Here is a 22,528-nt window from a genome sequence, read left to right as displayed (position 1 = left end):
GCCGATTCTACATCACATCAAAAAACTGGTACATTTCGCTGTGGGAAACTGAGATGTTTGTGTTGTAATCAAATCCCCAGAGAAGGCATAAAAAACTTCTCTTCTAATTCAACAGGAGAGTTTTTTGCATAAAAAACTTCTCTTCTAATTCAACAGGTGAGTTTTTTGCACTAAAACAGTCACATACATGTGCCTCTATGTTTGTGATCTATTTGATAACCTGTTCCTGTGGAATACAGTATATAGAGTGTACTGTTCAGACCCTGAGAGCCCGGCTCAATAAACATCGGTACAATATTTCTATTAAATTCCAACTACACAGTTTATCTCGGCATGTCAGCCATAGCCCTACATGTGATATTGAGGGCATGTCGATATGTGTAATCGAGTCTATCTCTGCTCATCACCACAATAGATTCCAGGAACTTATTAATAGAGAGTCATACTGGATTTTTTAAATGTATACTTTATTTCCAGAGGGCCTTAAATGATTGAGATGATTGAGAGGACTACTGTATAATAGGCACTTTGTTATTGTTTTATTGTTATTGTCATTTTATGTATACATCTTTTAATTGTTCAGGCTATCAATTGTTGCGGCACGTCACATCCGGTGACATGACGTACCTTTCCCTTTCCTTTATAATCTCATTGTATGAAGTGTTTTATTATGCCTGAAGAAAGGGCTGACCCAGCCCAGAAACGCGTTGCATGGAATAAAATATCACTTACCTTTTTATGTCTAGTTTCGGAATCATTTTCTGATCCACACTACCGGCAAGCGTGGGGAGATCTTCCAATATCCTGTGAATTTCCTCTAAATATAAAGGGAAGACATGTTGTTCCCCTCAGACTTTTCTGGAAAACCAACTTGGCTGAAGTTATTCAGTCTAAGTCTACTCTTAATCATCCATCTTAGACAGGAGAGAAGTAAAAAGCTGATCATGGAGGCAAACATGTCTGGTCAATAAGGGCAGCTTGTTTTCCAACTCAATAACCCTGTCCTTCACAGCAGCTGTTACCTTCTGTAACCATGGACTTCAGCTCCTACTGAAGCTTGGTCTGTGTTTTCTCACTTTTTTTATTAACCTAAAATGTATACTTTTTTGTTGCTGTACGCAATGGCATAGTTGACTACATATCTGTATACAGCAGAATTAAACGTACTATAACAGAAAGTGTGAACCCACGATTATATGGGTCATTATATGTGGGTCATTGTATGAGTTCCACTGAGGAGTCTTTTTGAAAGGACAAACAGCATTGTGATTCATTATTAACTTACTGACATAATGGGTAAAAATCATAGAAAAGAGGTCACACTTACTGGTCACTGATATATGGGCAGGTTAAACACCTGTTCCCCCCATGATCAGACAAGCCAAAATGCTATATACAGAAGGTCGCACAGATGCAAAATATTGATGAACAACCACTCACAGACCTACTATTCATTAAAGGGGTAGCTGTTTAGTATTAAAGATAAGGCATATAAAGGCATATGTCCTTGTATCATGAACCAGTATGTATGATTTTTTGGCAAATTTTTGACCCATTTTCTGTTTTTTTTCTTCATGTAATGGGAAATGAGTTAGTGTAGGGACTCGCAGGAGACTGAGGACCATTGCTGTGGGTTGCAAACTTGTATATTATAGTCAAAATATCAACTAATATCTCATGTTCATCATATCTAGTGTATATTTTTCATGATGTGGCCTTGTGATGCTGGGGGAGCCCGGGATGCCAGTATTTTGTGGGGTGCACATATAAGATGCTGGGCAGCTCGGCTGAACAAACAGTAGGGACGTCACCAATAGGTTGTAAGTCAGCATGGTGCACAACACACTATCATTTAACTGGCTCCCTGAATATGCCTTATTTGTGTGCAACTATAATACTAAGCAGTTAACCCCCTCATAAGTAGTAGGCATGCGTCACGTTGGACAGGAAAAATTCCCATTTTTGGGGACCCCCTTGCAGATGAGACATAATAATTCCTACGCTCTGGGCCTCAGTAACAGAAGAGTAAGGTCTCAACAAAAGTATAGCTTACAACTTTCACAAAATGTTTTGAATGCTTTCTACTTTCCAGAAAAATGATCTGGTATATTAACCTGTGATTCCAAAGGAGCTAAAACAGGAACAGATGAAACCAGAGTACAGGCAGACACCAGCTCCTGGATTCTGGTTAGCAACTCCTGAATTAGCTGTTCCTGGTCTTGCAGCCTCTGAGTCAAGGTCTGGATTAAATTTGTCTGGGACTGAGAAGACTCATGCTGCTGAAGTCTCTCGGAGTCGGGGATCAGCTGGAGGCACACAAAACTAACAAAAGTAAATCTAAACATGAAATCATGGTCAGACTAGCCAGGTCAGCAATTGGAGATAGTGAAGTACCAAAACACAGTGCAGAAGAAAGGTCAAAAGCCGAGCCAAGATTAATATCCAGATAACAGAGAACAAACAATGCTGGTTACTCAAACTAAGTTCTTTCTCTGGCATTTGCAAACAGAGTGAGCTGGACTTAAGTAGCTAAGCCCACAGGTGCAGGCTCAGCCTGGTTAGCTGCTCACAGTCCAGATTGGCTAGGGCATAGCCCAGCAACCAAGCCAAACTTTAAATAAATGTAACCCTTCGGGTCAAACAAGGACGAGTCATTACAGCATGTTTATCAGCATTTTGCACCTGTGCAACCTCGCCATATAGCATTGTGGCTGGTCTATATAACAGTGGGAATAAGTGTTTAGACAACCTTAGTATCAGTGACCAGTAAGTATGGCTTCTTTTCTGTGATTTTTTTTTAAGTAATTTTTGTCCCATTTTCAGTGTTTTTTTTGTTATATAATGGAAACAATCATGATAAAAATTAAAAACTCACCTTGCCAACAAAGTCAGACAGATTAAATACAGCCATGATAAGGATAGGAAGCCACTCTCCCATTGTACAGTTCCTGATTTCTGATTCCAATCCAGGGAAAAGGCAAAGAGTAATGAAGTATGTGACAGAGATAGAAAGCATGTAAGCCCAGATCACTCGCAACACCAAATAACGATGAAACATCATATCTGCAATAACAATACATAATTTATTTTACAAAATGAATAGTCAGTAAAATCTATTAAAAAGTACCTGTCACCAAACTAAACTTTTAATATAGTGTTCCTTTTGTAATTATAAGACACTTTGCTATTTACTTACTTAAAATTCTCAACCTTTATATGTTTTTAATGTGATTGAAAAAACAGCCACTAGGTGGCTCTGTTCTGTTCCCTGCACAAGTCAAACAGTTAGCTTGGTCTCCTCCTGGCCTGGAAGGAGAACAAACTCAGGAAGTGCGTGCAGGGCATGGTGAGGCACAGCTCTCATAGGCTTCAGTGATGTTGCGCCTGCTGGGGAACACCCACTTTCAGGGAATATAATCTGAGTTAGTTTAGAAAGTATGGTTTGATGACAGGAATTCTTTACACTAACTACTTTACACTAACATATGATTAGGATTTATAGGAAATCTGCTTCATCATGATATTCAGTTCAGTTCAGTTTAGATAATACCTTCCCAATCAGGGACATCTAAATTAAAAGAATAGTCCCCTGTTCATTATCCTTATCTATTGACTAGAGAAGAGAGTGGTTATTAAAAGCATCTAAATTTCAGGATAACATGCACTATGCACACAGACCAATGATTTGAATGTATAATTTACCCTTTTGTGGCATTGCAGAGAAATAGAACACTTACTGCTAGGCTTTCCCACCGCTTTCCCATCAGCTTATTGCCTAGGGACCCTTATAACAAGTAGAGAAAGGGGGCAACCCCTTTACATAGCTCTTGATAAAAAGACCAGTGACCCAAACAACCCACCACAACCACATATACAGAAGACAGCAATTGATACATATTGACAGATGTCAGTGGACATTCTCGTTAATTTCTAACGATATTTTGTTTTCCCTTAGTCCTAAAAGCAGCACAAGTGGGGTATTTATTAATTAGAATAATAAAATAATCAGTACACCCCTAATTAGCCCTCTATAAAGAGACCCCCACACACACACACACACATCACTGTGTACAATAGCTAGTAGACAATAAATAAAAAGGAGGGATACTTGTGTGCTGTTATGAGGACTAAGGGAAAACAAATTACCATTAGAAATTAACGATTCCCTTACGCCATAACTAGCAGCACACAAATGGGGACTTAGCAAGAGGATAACCCATGAGGAAGGGAAAAGACGGTTTCCTATGAACTCCTTTGGAGGTCGCCACATAAATGTGCTCCAAAGGTACTAGACTTCTTTTGGCTGTGGAAGTCGCTACCGCATGGGTATAGTGAGCGTGGACACAAAAAAAAAAATAGGGAGTCATACCCTGGGCCACAATAGTCTCCCTGATGGACTTCTTAATCCATCTTTCTAAGGTCAGTTTAGAGGCCCAGTAAAAGAAATGAAGAGGTTTTCATAATTCATGAAATTGTTAGTTCTGTCAAAATAGAGTTTCATGCACTTGAAGATGTGTCCAGCATGTGTAATGCTTCCTCATCTTTGGAAGGTGGAGAAGGGTAAAATTAATGGCAATGATATGCCTTGATTAGTATTCCTAGAGGTAAGCACTTTAGGAGTAAAGGAAGGAAGGAATCTTAGAAGAACTCTCTCTGGAAGAAACAAGGTGTAAGGCTCGAAGGCAGAGAGAGCCTGTAACTCACCTATTCATTTAGCTGATGTAACAGACAAAAGAAAACTGTTCTTCTAGGATAAAAACTTCAGGTCCATGCTCCGTAGAGGCGCGAAGGGGGAAGAGCATAACCCCCTAAGTACAACTGAAATAACCCACTGGATCCTACTGGGATTTGGTCTCAGGATTCTAGATTGTAACCTTTCTGCTCCCTTTAGAAACCTACTGATCTTGAGATAAAAGTTTCCTGAGAACTGCAGATAAAGCAGGAGTGTTTACCCTCAATGTTGAAGGCTTCATGTTTTTATCCAGTCCATCCTGTAAAAATGGCAAAATAGCAGATAGAGGGGGATCTGAGATAACAACCTCCATTCTACTACACTGAGTAAAAATCCCTTGCATAAGTTTAATTTGTTGATTCTGACCTTGAATGTGACAATGTTATCAAGACCCCAGAAGAAAGCACTCTAAACTTAACTTCCAGGCTGTCAGATTGATACACCACAGATGTAGGTAGGACCACACCAGTTGAGTCATATCAATAGGATATAAGGTTTTAAATCTCTTTAAAAGGACTGGATCCTTCTCAGTGTGCTTCTATTCAGTGTGCATGATGTTAGATATCGACTCGTCCACTTTTAAGGCCCTAATCCCCCTACAGGTGGATTTAGAAGTTTCCCCAGGATCAGTCCATTGACCTGATGGATCTCATAAGTCAAGGAAAATAGGTAATTGGGTAGCTACACACTATATCTAAAATATGTATAGCTTGCTTAGACCGAGAAACTGAGTTGCACTATATCCTAAGTGCCAATGGATAAACGAACATAAAAAGGTGTCAGACCTCAAGGTGTAAACAAACCGGTGTTTGGTTGATATTAAAATGAATAAATTGAAATGGAGCTGGTTAATCTTGAAAACTGGTTTATTAGGTTAATGTATGATAAAAATCAGCATGGAAAACTGGTATCTGAGCAGGGCCCTTGCTACAGATCCAGTTATATAGCATATGTAATACAAATTAGCAGATAAAATACAGTTCAATAGTGCCTTGAGAAAGTAAATGCCATTGGAGGCAGTGGAGCAACGATATATGTGATCGGCAGTAGTTGTCTCCAATAGCAGCAGTCTGGTATTTTATCTGCCCTGGAAGACTACGGGATTAGCAGACGAAGATAAGAAACAAGTTCAATTCAGAAGATGTTTCAGAGAGGTAAATACTTTGTGCACGAATGGATGACTTCGCAGGTTGGAACGGGCTGCTCCCGGCCTCTGAGTGAATGTTACTTGTGGTTGCCAATGTATCGGCTCGTGCTGGTGAAGGTGTCGCTGTGAGCAGGGTATGAGCTCCTCCTGCGGGAGGAAGCTGGCAGGCTCTGCTGCAAGGTTGCACGGATCTGCATCCGGCTTGATGTCAGTGTCCGGGCAGTGGGATCTGGTGAGTGAAGACTCTGTTGTGCAGCAGTTAGAGATTTCAGGCATGTGGCCACTGTGGCCGAAGTAAGATACTGTGCAAATGGTGGCCAGATGCATTTCGGGGAAGTACCCCTTTTTCAATGGCTTCATATCCATTTGGAAGCAAAGCAGTACACTCCTTGTAGGTCAAGTCCCTATGCTTGGACATAGCTTTACGGTCGCCTGGGACATGGTTGCCAGACCCCAGAGAGGACATTTAGAAGAGAAGGATAAAACATTAAAAAATCTAGAGAAGAGGAGGAGGACCTATCGCAACAGAAAACTAATAATGTTTTCCACAAGAAACTGACACAGTAATACTTAAATAGCGCAAGTATGTAGCTACAATCAAAAAAGTAGACAAAATTAAATTAGGAGATTTAAATAGGGAAAATACATTCAAAATTCCATACCTCCTAGCACAGGAAGTGACATCTAGTACCACCCTGTTGCAGGGCAACAGGGTGGTACTAGAAAAGGCCTATAATAAAGCCTAACTAATTGTTAAAACTTAAATGTTTTACATTATATAAACTTTCTGGTCTGCACTGAGGACCGGAAGTATGTCAGACCCAAACCTCCTCCCACAAAGCAGAGGGGAAGGAAACCAAGATAGATGTGCCCAGTGATACGCCACATGGGCACAGTTAAACAGCAGAGCAGAATAGAGGGCTAATTAGGGGCATACTGATTGTTTTATTATTCTAATTAATAAATATTATGTCCTAATTGTTCACAGGGGCAGTAATACCTCACTTGTGCTGTTAGTTAGGACATAAAGAATTGAATGATTAGTTCAGCACAAAAAGGTGTTCACTTGCTTAAACTGTCATCAGTGTCACAGCACATATCTGCTGGTACAGGTGTGTAGTGCGGGTTAATTGATGATAACCATACATACCAGTCCCTGATCTGTGGTCCCAATTCCTGATGTCACCGTTTCCTCAAATCCGCCTGCAGTGTGGCCCAGCAGGGATACAGCAGCGTTGATGCCAGGATACTCCACCCATGCCCCAAGCCTGCCTCAGGAATGGAAGATACAGAGCAAGATAGCGGGACAAAATGGACCACGGATCAGGGACAGGTAAGTATAGTCATCAGTGTCACTTGCACTACACACCCATACCCACAGGTTAGCCCGGTGACACTGATGGCAGTTTTCCTTTAATCCTACACAATTGAACAGTACACACAAGTGCAGCATTAATTTACCTTTAAAGGGGTTATCCAGGTTTTATTAACTTTTCACTATTGTGCCAGTGATGCCAAGTTATGTCATAGGTGCTTTACTTGCCTAACTCACCTTTCGTCACCCAGTAGTGTGAAGGACATCATGACAGCCGGGGAGAATAGCTAGAGAAAAAACATTCTGAAAATAGTGGCGCCCGACGGACCCCATTCACTATAATGGGGCCCATCGGGACCCATTATTGCCCATTGCACCCTGTCAAAATGACATCCATCAAACTCCAAAAATCAAAAGAGAATTTGATGGCCGTTATTGACGGGGCATAATGGTAGTGTGAATGAAGCCTTACATGTGCATGGTGGATCGACCCCTTTTTTGTGATTTCATAGTCCCCTCAGGTTTAGCATTCCTCCAGGTTTCTGGATATCTTTTGTCTAAAGCTTTATCATGATCCTGTTTCCCTTGAGACAACAGGTGATCACAGGGGCGGCAGCACATACAGATTGAACGCACATGTAAACAGGTGGCTGGCTTGTCAGGGAAAATAAGAAGAAGCCAAGCCTGCTGTGATCAGCTGTTGTCTCGAGTCGAACAGGATCCTGGGATAGGCTCGAGACAACAGTCATCCCAACGCAGGAGGAATGCTGGACCTGAGGGGACCATGGAATCACAAAAAAAGGTTGGTCAATTTACCCCACACATATAAGGCAAGTAAAGCACTTAAGACATAACTTGGCATCACAGGCATGATAGTTGTTACGCCGAGCGCTCCGGGTCCCCGCTCCTCCCCGGAGCGCTCGCAGCGTTCTCTCATTCGCAGCGCCCCGGTCAGACCTGCTGACCGGGTGCGCTGCGATATTACTCCCAGCCGGGATGCGATTCGCGATGCGGGACGCGCCCGCTCGCGATGCGCATCTCGGCTCCCGTACCTGACCCGTTCCCCGTCTGTGTTGTCCCGGCGCGCGCGGCCCCGCTCCTTAGGGCGTGCGCGCGCCGGGTCTCTGCCATTTAAAGGGCCGCTGCGCCACTGATTGGCGCAGCAGGCCTAATCAGTATTCTCACCTGTGCACTCCCTACTTATACCTCACTTCCCCTGCACTCCCTCGCCGGATCTTGTTGCCATTGTGCCAGTGAAAGCGTTTCCTTGTGTGTTCCTAGCCTGTGTTCCAGACCTCCTGCCGTTGCCCCTGACTACGATCCTTGCTGCCTGCCCTGACCTTCTACTACGTCCGACCTTGCTCTTGTCTACTCCCTTGTACCGCGCCTATCTTCAGCAGTCAGAGAGGTTGAGCCGTTGCTGGTGGATACGACCTGGTTGCTACCGCCGCTGCAAGACCATCCCGCTTTGCGGCGGGCTCTGGTGAATACCAGTAGCAACTTAGAACCGGTCCACCAGCACGGTCCACGCCAATCCCTCTCTGGCACAGAGGATCCACCTCCAGCCAGCCGAATCGTGACAGTAGATCCGGCCATGGATCCCGCTGAAGTCCCACTGCCAGTTGTCGCCGACCTCACCACGGTGGTCGCCCAGCAGTCGCAACAGATAGCGCAACAAGGTCACCAGCTGTCTCAAATGACCGTGATGCTACAGCAGCTATTACCACAGCTCCAGCAACAATCTCCTCCGCCAGCTCCTGCACCTCCTCCGCAGCGAGTGGCCGCTTCCGGCTTACGATTATCCTTGCCGGATAAATTTGATGGGGACTCTAAGTTTTGCCGTGGCTTTCTTTCGCAATGTTCCCTGCACTTGGAGATGATGTCGGACCAGTTTCCAACTGAAAGGTCTAAGGTGGCTTTCGTAGTCAGCCTTCTGTCTGGGAAAGCTCTGTCATGGGCCACACCGCTCTGGGACCGCAATGACCCTGTCACTGCCTCTGTACACTCCTTCTTCACCGAGATCCGAAGTGTCTTTGAGGAACCTGCCCGAGCCTCTTCTGCTGAGACTGCCCTGCTGAACCTGGTCCAGGGTAATTCTTCTGTTGGCGAGTACGCCATCCAATTCCGTACTCTTGCCTCCGAATTATCCTGGAATAATGAGGCCCTCTGCGCGACCTTTAAAAAAGGCCTATCCAGCAACATTAAAGATGTGCTGGCCGCACGAGAAATTCCTGCTAACCTGCATGAACTTATTCATCTTGCCACCCGCATTGACATGCGTTTTTCCGAAAGGCGTCAGGAGCTCCGTCAGGATATGGACTTTGTTCGCACGAGGCGGTTTCTCTCCCCGGCTCCTCTCTCCTCTGGTCCTCTGCAATCCGTTCCTGTGCCTCCCGCCGTGGAGGCTATGCAAGTTGACCGGTCTCGCTTGACACCTCAAGAGAGGACACGACGCCGCATGGAGAACCTATGCCTGTACTGTGCCGGTACCGAACACTTCTTGAAAGATTGTCCTATCCGTCCTCCCCGCCTGGAAAGACGTATGCTGACTCCGCACAAAGATGAGACAGTTCTTGATGTCTACTCTGCTTCTCCACGCCTTACTGTGCCTGTGCGGATATCTTCCTCTACCTTCTCCTTCTCTGCTACGGCCTTCTTGGATTCCGGATCTGCAGGAAATTTTATTTTGGCCTCTCTCATCAACAGGTTCAACATCCCGGTGACCAGTCTCGCCAGACCCCTCTACATCAATTCTGTTAACAATGAAAGATTGGACTGTACCGTGCGTTACCGCACGGAACCTCTCCTAATGTGCATCGGACCTCATCACGAAAAAATTGAATTTTTGGTCCTCTCCAACTGCACTTCTGAAATTCTTCTTGGATTACCGTGGCTTCAACGCCATTCCCCAACCCTTGATTGGTCCACAGGAGAAATCAAGAACTGGGGTACTTCTTGTCACAAGGACTGTCTTAAATCGGTTCCCAGTACTCCTTGCCGTGACCCTATGGTTCCCCCTGTATCCGGTCTTCCTGAGGCTTATATGGACTATTCTGATGTTTTTTGCAAAAAGCAAGCTGAGACTTTGCCTCCTCACAGGCCTTATGACTGTCCTATTGACCTCCTCCCGGGTACTACCCCACCCCGGGGCAGAATCTATCCTCTGTCTGCTCCTGAGACTCTTGCCATGTCGGAGTACATCCAGGAGAATTTAAAAAAGTGGTTTATCCGCAAGTCCTCCTCTCCTGCCGGAGCTGGATTTTTTTTTGTGTCCAAAAAAGATGGCTCCCTACGTCCTTGTATTGATTACCGCGGACTTAATAAAATCACAGTAAAAAAACGCTACCCCTTACCTCTTATCTCGGAACTCTTTGATCGCTTACAAGGTGCCCACATCTTTACCAAACTGGACTTAAGAGGTGCTTATAATCTCATCCGCATCAGGGAGGGGGACGAATGGAAGACCGCATTTAACACCAGAGATGGACACTTTGAGTATCTGGTCATGCCCTTTGGCCTATGCAACGCCCCTGCCGTCTTCCAGGACTTTGTTAATGAAATTTTTCGTGATCTCCTATATTCCTGTGTTGTGGTTTATCTGGACGATATTCTGATTTTTTCTGCCAACTTAGAAGAACACCGCCAGCATGTCCGCATGGTTCTTCAGAGACTTCGTGACAATCAACTTTATGCCAAAATGGAGAAATGTCTCTTTGAATGTCAATCTCTTCCTTTCCTAGGATACTTGGTCTCTGGCCAGGGACTACAAATGGACCCAGATAAACTCTCTGCCGTCTTAGATTGGCCACGCCCCTCCGGACTCCGTGCTATCCAACGTTTTTTGGGGTTCGCCAATTATTACAGACAGTTTATTCCACACTTTTCCACTATTGTGGCTCCTATCGTGGCTTTAACCAAGAAAAATGCCAATCCCAAGTCCTGGTCCCCCCAAGTGGAAGACGCATTTAAACATCTCAAGTCTGCCTTTTCTTCCGCTCCCGTGCTCTCCAGACCTGACCCATCTAAACCCTTCCTATTGGAGGTAGATGCCTCCTCAGTGGGAGCTGGAGCTGTCCTTCTACAAAAAAATTCTTCCGGGCATGCTGTGACTTGTGGGTTTTTTTCTAGGACCTTCTCCCCGGCGGAGAGAAACTATTCCATCGGGGATCGAGAACTACTGGCCATTAAATTGGCGCTTGAGGAATGGAGGCACCTGCTGGAGGGATCAAAATTTCCAGTTATCATATACACTGATCACAAGAATCTCTCCTATCTCCAGTCTGCCCAACGACTGAACCCTCGCCAGGCTAGGTGGTCGTTGTTCTTTGCCCGTTTTAACTTTGAAATCCATTTTCGCCCTGCTGACAAGAACATTAGGGCCGATGCCCTCTCTCGTTCTTCTGATGCCTCTGAAGTAGAGGTCTCTCCGCAACACATCATTCCTCCGGACTGTCTGATCTCCACTTCTCCAGCTTCCATCAGGCAAACTCCTCCAGGGAAGACCTTCGTTTCTCCACGCCAGCGTCTCGGGATTCTCAAATGGGGACACTCCTCCCACCTCGCAGGCCATGTGGGCATCAAAAAATCCTTGCAACTCATCTCTCGATTTTATTGGTGGCTGACTCTGGAGACTGATGTTATTGATTTCGTGCAGGCCTGTACTGTCTGTGCCCAGGATAAGACTCCTCGCCAGAAGCCTGCTGGTCTCCTTCATCCTCTGCCTGTTCCTGAACAGCCTTGGTCACAGATTGGTATGGGCTTTATTACGGACTTGCCCTCATCCCGTGGCAACACAGTTGTTTGGGTGGTCGTTGATCGATTTTCCAAGATGGCACATTTTATTCCTCTTCCTGGTCTTCCTTCAGCGCCTCAGTTGGCAAAGCAATTTTTTGTACACATTTTTCGCCTTCACGGTTTGCCCACGCATATCGTCTCAGATAGAGGCGTCCAATTCGTGTCTAAATTCTGGAGGGCCCTCTGTAAACAGCTCAAGATCAAATTAAACTTCTCTTCTTCTTATCATCCCCAATCCAATGGGCAAGTAGAAAGAGTTAATCAGGTCCTGGGTGACTATTTACGGCATTTTGTTTCCTCCCGCCAGGATGACTGGGCAGATCTTCTACCATGGGCCGAATTCTCATACAACTTCAGAGTCTCCGAATCTTCTGCTAAATCCCCATTTTTCGTGGTGTACGGCCGTCACCCTCTTCCTCCCCTCCTTACTCCCTTGCCCTCTGGTTTGCCCGCTGTGGATGAAGTGACTCGTGATCTTTCCACCATATGGAAAGAGACCCAAAATTCTCTTTTACAGGCTTCATCCCGGATGAAAAGATTTGCTGATAAAAAAAGAAGAACTCCCCCAATTTTTGCTCCCGGAGACAAGGTATGGCTCTCCGCTAAATATGTCCGCTTTCGTGTCCCCAGTTATAAACTGGGACCACGCTATCTTGGTCCTTTCAAAATCAAGTGCCAGTTCAACCCTGTCTCTTACAAACTCCTTCTTCCTCCTTCTCTCCGTATTCCCAATGCCTTCCATGTCTCTCTCCTTAAACCACTCATCCTTAACCGCTTCTCTCCCAAAGTTGTTTCTCCCACTCCAGTTTCCGGATCTTCTGACGTCTTTTCTGTGAAGGAGATTCTAGCATCCAGGACGGTCAGAGGTAAAAGATTCTTCTTGGTCGACTGGGAGAATTGCGGCCCTGAGGAGAGATCCTGGGAACCTGAGGACAACATCCTGGACAAAAGTCTTATCCTCAGGTTCTCAGGCTCCAAAAAGAGGGGGAGACCCAAGGGGGGGGGGTACTGTTACGCCGAGCGCTCCGGGTCCCGGCTCCTCCCCGGAGCGCTCGCAGCGTTCTCTCATTCGCAGCGCCCCGGTCAGACCTGCTGACCGGGTGCGCTGCGATATTACTCCCAGCCGGGATGCGATTCGCGATGCGGGACGCGCCCGCTCGCGATGCGCATCTCGGCTCCCGTACCTGACCCGTTCCCAGTCTGTGTTGTCCCGGCGCGCGCGGCCCCGCTCCTTAGGGCGCGCGCGCGCCGGGTCTCTGCCATTTAAAGGGCCGCTGCGCCACTGATTGGCGCAGCAGGCCTAATCAGTATTCTCACCTGTGCACTCCCTACTTATACCTCACTTCCCCTGCACTCCCTCGCCGGATCTTGTTGCCATTGTGCCAGTGAAAGCGTTTCCTTGTGTGTTCCTAGCCTGTGTTCCAGACCTCCTGCCGTTGCCCCTGACTACGATCCTTGCTACCTGCCCTGACCTTCTGCTACGTCCGACCTTGCTCTTGTCTACTCCCTTGTACCGCGCCTATCTTCAGCAGTCAGAGAGGTTGAGCCGTTGCTGGTGGATACGACCTGGTTGCTACCGCCGCTGCAAGACCATCCCGCTTTGCGGCGGGCTCTGGTGAATACCAGTAGCAACTTAGAACCGGTCCACCAGCACGGTCCACGCCAATCCCTCTCTGGCACAGAGGATCCACCTCCAGCCAGCCGAATCGTGACAATAGTGAAAAGATGATAAAACCTGGATAACCCCTTTAACTTATACCTTAAGTATAAATCTCACACACATTACTACACCTGACAATCCACAGTAAGGCTATGTCAGAATTTCTGCATTTATTTCCGCATGTAAATCCACATTTAATATCCGCATCAATTTTTAACCAATACAATTCAATGGGATTCCCCAGTCCCATTCACACAGCAGATCTTCTGATGGGATGTTCCACTGCGGAAATTCCATATTCCAGAATTGGCATGCGGAATTTGTCCCGAATGTGCACAGAATGTGAACGGACTTGGTGCTTTTTTTTCCGGATTTCATAGGCTTCCACAAAATTCAAGATGCAGGAGTGATTCTGTAGGGATGCTAGAAATTGTAGCTAACAAATGTTATTTGTTTTATAATTTTTTTTTATTTATTTATTTAGACACAGGGAGCCATTATTCGATATGGGGCAGTGAAAAAAGAGAGAGCCACGGACATCGCAACAATGGAAGACAGGTAATAATAATTTTATGTGAAAGATTAAAACTTAAATTAATGATGAATAAATAGTGTAATATGTAACTTTAATAATAATAATAATACAGTGTTTAAACTTTTTATTTAACCCCTTAAGGACTCAGTGTTTTTCAATTTTTGCATTTTCATTTTTTCCTCATCACCTTCTAAAAATCATAACACTTTAAATTTTGCACCTAAAAATCCACATGATGGCTTATTTTTTGCGCCATTAATTCTACTTTGCAGTGACATTAGTCATTTTACCAAAAAATCCACAGCAAAACGGAAAAAAAAATCATTGTGCGACAAAATTAAAGAAAAAGTTCAATTTTGTAACTTTTGGGGGCTTCCGTTTCTACGCAGTGCATTTTTTGGTCAAAATTACACCTTATCTTTATTCTGTAGGTCCATATGGTTAAAATGATACCCTACTTATATAGGTTTGATTTTGTCGCACTTCTGAAAAAAATCATAAATACATGAAGGAAAATTTATACGTTTAAAATTGTAATCTTCTGGCCCCTGTAACTTTTTTAATGTTCCGTGTATGGGCCAGTATCACGGCTCATTTTTTGAAATTTTTTCTGAAGTTTTTATCGGTACCATTTTTGTGTTGATCGGACTTTTCGATCGCTCTTTATAAAATTTTTTATGATATAAAAAGTGACCAAAAATACGCTATTTTCGACTTTGGAATTTTTTTGCGCGTACGCCATTGAACGTGCGGTTTGAAAAGCAGTATATTTTTTTAATTTAGACATTTCCGCATGCGGCAATACCAAATATGTTTATTTTTATTTACACTGGTTTTTTTATTCTTGGAAATGCCGGGTGATTCAAACTTTTATTAGGGAAGGGATAATTCAAAGGGTTAATGATTTTTTTACAATGTTCTCATGCAATATTATAGCTCCTATAGGGGGCTATAACATTGCATTAACTGATCTTTTACACTGATTGATGCATCTCCATAGGAATGGATCAATCAGTGTTTTCGGCGATTGATTGCTCAAGCCTGGATCTCAGGCTTGAAGCATTCATTCGGCAATCGGACAGTGCAGGAGAAGGTAAGAAGACCTCCTCCTGTGCTCAGTGGCGTTGCGACCCGGGTGCGGGGGGTGCGGCCCGCACCGGGTGACACCAACCTAATGGGGTGACACCAAGACGCTCCGCAGCACCTCCCCCCCCCCACCAGCTACACCGACACCCCCCGTCTGTTCCCGGCCGGCAGCACCCCCCATCTCCCCACCCCCTAAATCTGCGCTGTGCGCCCGTCCGACAGCACCCCCCCGGCATTCACCTGGGCTGTGCGCCCGTCAGCACCCCCCCCTTCATCGCCGCTGTGCGCCCGTCCGTCAGCTGCCCCCCCCCCCCCCGGCCTTCATCGCCGCTGTGCGCCCGTCCGTCATCACCACCGCATGGGACGTCAGTGACGTCATTCGCAGGGCGCCAGGAGTGAAGGATCGCTGCGCTGGATGGGTGAGTGTGTGTGTCTGTCTCTCTGTCTGTCGCTATCTCTGTCTGTGTGTGACTGTCTGTGTGTGACTCTGTGTGTGTTTGTATGTATGTGACTGTGTGTGACTCTGTGTGTGTGTGTATGTGACTGTGTGTGTTGCAGGGGGACCCAGGAGCGCTACACCCCTGCCCACAATCATTTCTTGTATTGGAATTATGTAGGAGGCCTTCTGGTGTGCCATGTATGCCTTATTTTCTGTGTGTGTGTGTGTGTGTGACTGTGTGTGTGTGTGTGACTGTGTGTGTGTGACTGTGTGTGTGTGACTGTGACTCTGTGTGTGTGACTGTGTGACTCTGTGTTTGTGTGACTCTGTGTGTGTGACTGTGACTCTGTGTGTGTGTCTGTCTGTGTTGTATGTGTTTTTTTTTGTGGGGGGGGGGTTAAATAGCGATCTAATGTGGGGAGACTTTGACCCATTGTGGGGAACCTGCAAGGGAACCTGCGGCCTAATGTGGGGTAACTACTACCAAATGTGCGGAGTCTATGCTACCTAATGTGGGGATTCTATGCTACCTAATGTGGGGAGTCTATGCTACCTAATGAGGGGAAACTGCTACCTAATGTGGGGAATCTGTGCTACCAAATGTGGGGAGTCTATGCTACCTAATGTGGGGAATCTGTGTTACTGAATGGGGGGAATCTATGCTACCTAATGTGGGGAGTCTATGCTACCTAATGTGGGGAAACTGCTACCTAATGTGGGGAATCTGTGCTACCTAATGTGGGGAAATTGCTACCTAATGTGGGGGAACACGTACCAAATGTGGGGAATCTATGCTGCCTAATGTGGGGAAAATATGCTACCTAATGTGGGGGAACTGCTGCCTACCTAAAGTGGGGCAACTGCTGCCTACCTAATGCTCCCCCCCTGGCAGTAGCACCCTCATCATCCACCAGCAACACCCCCCCCCCCAGCAGTAGCACCTCCATCAGCAGATCCTGATGGTGGATGATGGCGGTGCTCCTGCCAGGAGGATGATCCTGCGGATGGATGATGGGGGTGATACTGCCAGGGGGGGATGGCCAGTTGCACCCTCATCATCCTCCAGCAACACCCCCCCCAGTAGTAGCACCCCCATCATCCACTAGCAACACCACCAAAACCCCCCTCCCGTGGTAATAGCATCAGCTAACGGATGTTGAGGGGTGTTACTGCGGTTGTGGTATTGTATTCAGAGGGTGCACTGTATGTCAACGTTAAATTCAGAGGGCGCAGTTTGTGGTAGTATTATATTCAGAGGGTACAGTGGGTGGTAGTATTATATTCAGGGGTACAGTGTGTGGCGGTATTATATTCAGGGGTACAGTATGTGGTAGATTTATATTCAGAGGGTACAGTATGTGATGATATTATATTCAGAATGTACAGTGTGTGGTAGTATTATATTCAGAGGGTATAGTGTGTGGCGGTATTATATTCAGGGGTACAGTATGTGGCAGATTTATATTCAGAGTGTACAGTATGTGTTGGTATTATATTCAGAATGTACAGTGTGTGGTAGTATTATATTCAGTGGGTATGGTGTATGGACGGTTTATAATCAAAGAGTATAGTGTATAGTAGTATTATATTTAGAGAATACAGTGTCTGGCAGGTTTATAATAATACTTCTTTTCATATAGAGGATGAGAATACGCTGACATAGTGAGGAGACATCTGGGCGTCACATTCTACAGACAGAAGTTTTAGCTGGACCAGGCGGTATGTACCATCTGAATTAGATAAGGGAAGACTATAGAGAAGACGTCACCTGTAGTCACTGATATCATTGTGTATTCTCCTCACTATAGAGAAGACGTCACCTGTAATCACTGATATCATTGTGTATTCTCCTCACTATAGAGAAGACGTCACCTGTAGTCACTGATATCATTGTGTATTCTCCTCACTATAGAGAAAACGTCACCTGTAGTCACTGATATCATTGTGTATTCTCCTCACTATAGAGAAGACGTCACCTGTAGTCACTGATATCATTGTGTATTCCCCTCACTATAGAGAAGACGTCACCTGTAGTCACTGATATCATTGTGTATTCTCCTCACTATAGAGAAGATGTCACCTGTAATCACTGATATCATTGTGTATTCTCCTCACTATAGAGAAGACGTCACCTGTAATCACTGATATCATTGTGTATTCTCCTCACTAAAAGAGAAGACATCACCTGTAATCACTGATATCATTGTGTATTCTCCTCACTATAGAGAAGACGTCACCTGTAATCACTGATATCATTGTGTATTCTCCTCACTATAGAGAAGACGTCACCTGTAGTCACTGATATCATTGTGTATTCTCCTCACTATAGAGAAGACGTCACCTGTAGTCACTGATATCATTGTGTATTCTCCTCACTATAGAGAAGACGTCACCTGTAATCACTGATATCATTGTGTATTCTCCTCACTATAGAGAAGACGTCACCTGTAGTCACTGATATCATTGTGTATTCTCCTCACTATAGAGAAGACGTCACCTGTAGTCACTGATATCATTGTGTATTCTCCTCACTATAGAGAAGACGTCACCTGTAGTCACTGATATCATTGTGTATTCCCCTCACTATAGAGAAGACATCACCTGTAGTCACTGATATCATTGTGTATTCTCCTCACTATAGAAAAGATGTCACCTGTAATCACTGATATTGTGTATTCTCCTCACTATAGAGAGGACGTCACCTGTAATCACTGATATCATTGTGTATTCTCCTCACTATAGAGAAGACGTCACCTGTAGTCACTGATATCATTGTGTATTCTCCGCACTATAGAGAAGACGTCACCTGTAGTCACTGATATCATTGTGTATTCCCCTCACTATAGAGAAGACGCCACCTGTAGTTACTGATATCATTGTGTATTCTCCTCACTATAGAGAAGATGTCACCTGTAATCACTGATATCATTGTGTATTCTCCTCACTATAGAGAAGATGTCACCTGTAGTCACTGATATCATTGTGTATTCTCCTCACTATAGAGAAGACGTCACCTGTAGTCACTGATATCATTGTGTATTCTCCTCACTATAGAGAAGTCGTCACCTGTAGTCACTGATATCATTGTGTATTCCCCTTACTATAGAGAAGACGTCACCTGTAGTCACTGATATCATTGTGTATTCTCCTCACTATAGAGAAGACGTCACCTGTAGTCACTGATATCATCGTACATTCTCCTCACTATAGAGTAGACGTCACCTGTAGTCACTGATATCATCGTACATTCTCCTCACTATAGAGGAGACGTCACCTGTAGTCACTGATATCATTGTATACTCTCCTCTCTGTGTCCTATCAGAGCTGTAGTCACTTGTAAGTTCTACAGTTATGGTGAGTGAAACTACAACTCCCAGCATAACCTCACCACTGCTCAAAGGGGTGCTCTACTGGAAAACATTTTTTTTTTATCAATTGGTGCTACAAAGTTAAACAGATTTGTAAATTACTTCTATTTAAAAATCTTAATCCTTCCAGTACTTATTAGCTGCTGTATAAGTGATTCACAGGAAGTTCTTTTCTTTTTTAATTTATTTTCTGTCTGACCACAGTGCTCTGTGCTGACACCTTTGTCCATGTCAAGAACTGTCCATAGTAGGAGCAAACCCCCATAGCAAACCTATCCTGCTCTGGACAGTTCCTGACATGGACAGAGGTGTCAGCAAATAGCACTGTGATCAGACTGGAAAGAACTACACAACTTCCTGTGGAGCATACAGCAGCTGATAAATACTGTAAGGATTAAGATTTTAAATAGAAGTAATTTAAAAATCTGTTTAACTTTCTGGCACCAGTTGATATAAAAGTAAATGTTTTCCAGTGGAGTACCTCTTTAAGTAATTCTGGGAGCTGTATATTTAAATGGTGAAAACTTTTTTAACACTCTCCTATTCTGTGGCAACTGGTATATCTGATTACTATACTGGAATTTCTCACAATGCGCTACAACAGTGGTGTCTGTAACAACAGGCTAAAAACTTACTGAGGGGGGGGGGAGGTACGGGGTGACACCATTTTCTACCGCACCGGGTGACACCAACCCTAGCAACGCCACTGCCTGTGCTACAGCTGTTCGGGATGCCACGGCGGCGATCCCGAACAGCTCCCTGAGCTAGCCGGGCACTTTCACTTTAGTTTTTAAAAGGGTTAATAGCACGCGGCGCCGCGATCGGTGCCACACGCTATTAGCGGCGGGTCCCGGCTTCACTCTGACACCGGGCCTGCCGCGATATGATGTCGGGTCACCGTGTGACCCCACGTTATATCGCAGGACCGGGACTCATGACGTACGCGTACGTCATGGGTCCTTAAGGGGTTAATGTCATTGGTATTTTCTTAACCCTTTCCCAATGGATTGGGTGATGGGAATATGATGTGTGCCTGCGGGACGGGCCACATAATAACAGGCAAATGTCTGCTGATATTAGCAGCTGACATCTGCCGGTAATGATGGACATCAGAGCTGGCTCCGATGTTTGTCTTTTAAATGGTTAAATGCCGTGATCAATAACAATCATGGCATTTAAACATTTAATGTTGGTCGTCCCTGAGGTCTAGGAGACCCATATTTAGCTCCACAATGTACTTGCGGGCTGCAAATGGGTTGCTGTGGAAAAACGGGGACTTTTCCTGGTCCTGGTCCTGTTGGATGGACGATTGTGCCGAAAACATAGCATGTTGACTAATGCCAGAAGTCAGTCCAATAAAACAGAGGAACTGGAGTGGTTGATGTCTGAGGAAAATTATGGCATAGTGGTATAGCAGAGACTTGGTTGGACGATGCACTCAGACAGATCCCTCCAAGGAACAGCCCAGGATAAAGGCAGCGCACAAGACTTCGAAGGTAAAATGGTTTATTTACCCGGCATGCAACGCGTTTCGCTGGATAACCAGCTTCATCAGGCATGTTGAGGGTAGAGACACATGCAGTATTTATACACAACAGTTAACCCGCACATTGCTGGTATAAAAGCATTGGGCAGGAACACATAAAAAACACACATAAAAACTAATAGATTAATTATAAAAAATACCACATACCTAACTAAAAGAAATTAGATGTAAATATAAAAAATATAAAATATAAAAAAAATATAATATATTGATAACATGTTTATAATATATTTATAATATGATAATAGAAGGACGGTCAAGCTACACAGCGTTCTCGATCATCTCATTTAAACCACCAGGGAAAAGAGAACCAAGTGAAAAAATCCAATATGATTCTCTATTAATTAACCTTTGGAAACGATTTTTTATAATGGATGGTATAACTTCAATAATTTTTAATTTTAGACAATCAAAATTCCCTGCATGGATTTGACAAATATGTTGTGAAACACTGTGTAGCATGAATTGTCTTCCCACATTGGACCGATGCTTATTCATGCGAGACCGCACCGTCTGAACGGTGCAGCCCACATACTGCAGACCGCAAATACAGTATAAAAGGTAAACCGCATAGCTGCTTTTGCAACCATGCGCTCCCTTAATCTAAAAGTTTTTTTTCGAAATATTACAAACAAAATTATCACCTTTTTCTATCATGATACAACATTTACATCTCATTTTTCCACATGGAATGGTACCATTATCCTGTACTACACGATTGGATACAACAAAACGGTTATTCTTCAGAGCATCACTAGGGGCCACCAAATTCCGCAGATTTGGTGATCTGCGGAATGTGACACCTGGGTGGTCAGACAAAATATCTTTAAGAATCGGATCACCTTTTAATATATACCAATATTTATTAAGTATTGTTTTTATCTTGGGTGCTGCGCAATTGAAATTGGTGATAAAATTATGGCTGTAATTCTTATTGGATTTTTTACTATTTTAACATTTATCAATTGTAAGGTTTATAATTTCTTTCTCAGTATTATTCGTAGCAGTTTTATCGATTATCAAATCCTCTTGTCGTTGTACCTTAGCCTGATTGAAAGCTTTATTTAAAATAGATTTTGGATAATTTTTCTCTCTAAAGCGATTCTGTAAAATATGAGATTGTTCCAAAAAATCAGAATTAGATGTACAATTTTTTCTGATACGCAAATATTGCCCATAGGGCACATTACGAATCCACTGGGGCGCTTCGAGTCCTCTCATATCGCACAGTCCCCTGTTTTTAATCGGTATGTCGCCTTTTTTAGGTGATATATTGATGACCTGTTCATTATTTGGACAGGCTCCTTTTCTCAAGCACAAGATTTTGTTGACACTCTTAATTTGAATACTTGGGGGTTTAAAATTCACTATACACTGTTCTTCCTCCTCTATTGATTTTCTTGATCTCAAACTCAGAAAGGATTCTGACGGCCGTATAAAAACTAAAACATTTTTTAAACCAGTGGACATAAATAGCCTGTTGGACTTCAATAGTTCTCATTATCCCCAGTGGATTTGTAATGTGCCCTATGGGCAATATTTGCATATCAGAAAAAATTGTACATCTAATTCTGATTTTTTGGAACAATCTCGTATTTTACAGAATCGCTTTAGAGAGAAAAATTATCCAAAATCTATTTTAAATAAAGCTTTCAATCAGGCTAAGGTACAACGACAAGAGGATTTGATAATCGATAAAACTGCTACGAATAATGCTGAGAAAGAAATTATGAACCTTACAATTGATAAATGTAAAAATAGTAAAAAATCCAATAAGAATTACAGTCATAATTTTATCACCAATTTCAATTGCGCAGCACCCAAGATAAAAACAATACTTAATAAATATTGGTATATATTAAAAGGTGATCCGATTCTTAAAGATATTTTGTCTGACCACCCAGGT

The 22,528-nt window shown here is 44.0% G+C and overlaps 1 protein-coding gene across 3 annotated transcripts in view; it reads right to left on the bottom strand.

The window, feature by feature from the left end:
- The window catches only part of SLC29A4 (solute carrier family 29 member 4), a 660,337-nt gene that overhangs the window by 130,320 nt on the left and 507,489 nt on the right, over positions 1-22,528 (bottom strand). For 2 of the 3 annotated variants that reach the window (XM_056534645.1, XM_056534646.1), the window contains one exon: positions 2,876-3,063. In XM_056534645.1, coding sequence (XP_056390620.1) covers positions 2,876-3,063 — 188 coding nt within the window. The remainder of the gene's footprint in view (positions 1-2,875; positions 3,064-22,528) is intronic. The other variant, XM_056534647.1, reaches the window with a different exon arrangement.

The sequence above is a fragment of the Hyla sarda genome, chromosome 8 (genome assembly GCF_029499605.1).
Source record: "Hyla sarda isolate aHylSar1 chromosome 8, aHylSar1.hap1, whole genome shotgun sequence".
Taxonomy (NCBI): Eukaryota; Metazoa; Chordata; class Amphibia; order Anura; family Hylidae; genus Hyla; species Hyla sarda.
The sequence above is the reverse complement of the archived record's forward strand: the minus strand, read 5'-3'. Positions and strand labels throughout refer to the sequence as shown.